This window comes from Cryptotermes secundus, unplaced genomic scaffold, assembly GCF_002891405.2.
Source record: "Cryptotermes secundus unplaced genomic scaffold, Csec_1.0 scaffold468, whole genome shotgun sequence".
Classification (NCBI taxonomy): domain Eukaryota; kingdom Metazoa; phylum Arthropoda; class Insecta; order Blattodea; family Kalotermitidae; genus Cryptotermes; species Cryptotermes secundus.
In genome coordinates, this window is record NW_019721526.1 from 2709870 (window position 1) to 2711231 (window position 1362).

Sequence of the window (1362 nt, forward strand, 5' to 3'; positions counted from 1 at the left end):
GCATTTGACTTCATGGACCCAGTGGCTGACCTGAAGGGAAAGGAAATAAAACGAGCTACTCTGAATGAGCTGGTGGACTACATTGCAGCAGGCCGGGGTGTACTTACTGAGCCTGTTTACCCTGAGATCATCAGAATGATCTCAGCAAATCTGTTCCGGACCTTGCCGCCCAGTGATTTTGATCCAGAAGAAGATGACCCAACATTAGAAGCGTCGTGGCCACACTTGCAGTTGGTGTATGAGTTTTTCCTACGGTTCTTGGAATCCTCTGACTTTCAGACCACCATTGGCAAAAAAGTAATAGACCAAAAATCTGTGCTACAGTTATTAGATTTATTTGACAGTGAAGACCCTCGTGAGCGTCATTTCCTTAAGACAATTCTACATCGCATCTATGGAAAATTCCTGGGGCTACGTGCTTTCATACGCAAACAAATAAATAACATCTTCCTTAGGTTTGTATATGAGACAGAGCATTTTAATGGCGTTGGAGAGTTATTGGAAATATTAGGAAGCATTATCAACGGCTTTGCTCTACCGCTGAAGTCAGAACACAAGCAATTCCTCGTAAAGGTTCTGCTGCCACTGCACAAAGTTAAACGTCTGTCATTGTACCAAGCACAGCTGATATACTGTGTGCTTCAGTTCCTTGAAAAGGATGCCACGCTAACTGAACCTGTTGTTAAAGGGCTACTCAAGTTCTGGCCTAAAACGTGCAGTCAGAAAGAGGTGATGTTCCTTGGCGAGATTGGAGAAATTTTAGATGTAATTGAACCATCACAGTTTGCCAAAATTCAGGAACCGTTGTTCAAACAAATTTCAAGATGTGTCTCTAGTCCTAACTTTCAGGTTGCCGAATGTGCACTGTACTTATGGAGTAATGAGTACATAATGAGCCTGACTGCGGAAAACAACCATGTGATCATGCCAATAATGTTCCCAGCTCTGTACCGCATCATCAAAGAGCACTGGAACCAAACAATTGTGGCTCTTGTATACAGCATGCTCAAAACCTTCATGAAAATGAACAGTAAGCTTTTTGAGGAGCTCACAGCTAAGGCTGAGAGACAAAATGTGTGACTAGCAGTGTACTGTGAGGGCAGAGAGAAGAAAGTTCTTGTGTGCAGAGTGGGCAGTGTTCGCCGACAGAAGATATTGGTTGAACTGGACAGAGAGACGGACAGTTCTACATTCAGATAGTAATAAGGTGACGTCGGAAGGATATCCCCTCGAGGTCTTATTCATGACATTTTTGGTGCCGAAACCCAGGAAGTGGGATACATATGATACAACTCGACATGGCGGACGCCGAACTCGGAAGACTAACGAAGAAGCGCCCCACAGTAAGGGCAAAAGTGACAA

At 44.1% G+C, this 1362-nt stretch overlaps 1 protein-coding gene across 1 annotated transcript; it reads left to right on the forward strand.

The window, feature by feature from the left end:
- Positions 1-12: 12 nt before the first annotated feature.
- LOC111875537 (serine/threonine-protein phosphatase 2A 56 kDa regulatory subunit epsilon isoform-like) lies at positions 13-1080 on the forward strand. Its single transcript, XM_033755856.1, has one exon. The coding sequence runs from the start codon at positions 13-15 to the stop codon at positions 1078-1080; it is 1068 nt and encodes a 355-aa protein (XP_033611747.1).
- The last annotated feature ends 282 nt before the right edge of the window (positions 1081-1362 follow it).

What these genes read in the sequence shown, in the direction of transcription:
- LOC111875537 (XM_033755856.1), top strand. Translation starts at nt 13, where the DNA reads ATGGACCCAGTGGCTGACCTGAAGGGAAAGGAAATAAAACGAGCTACT.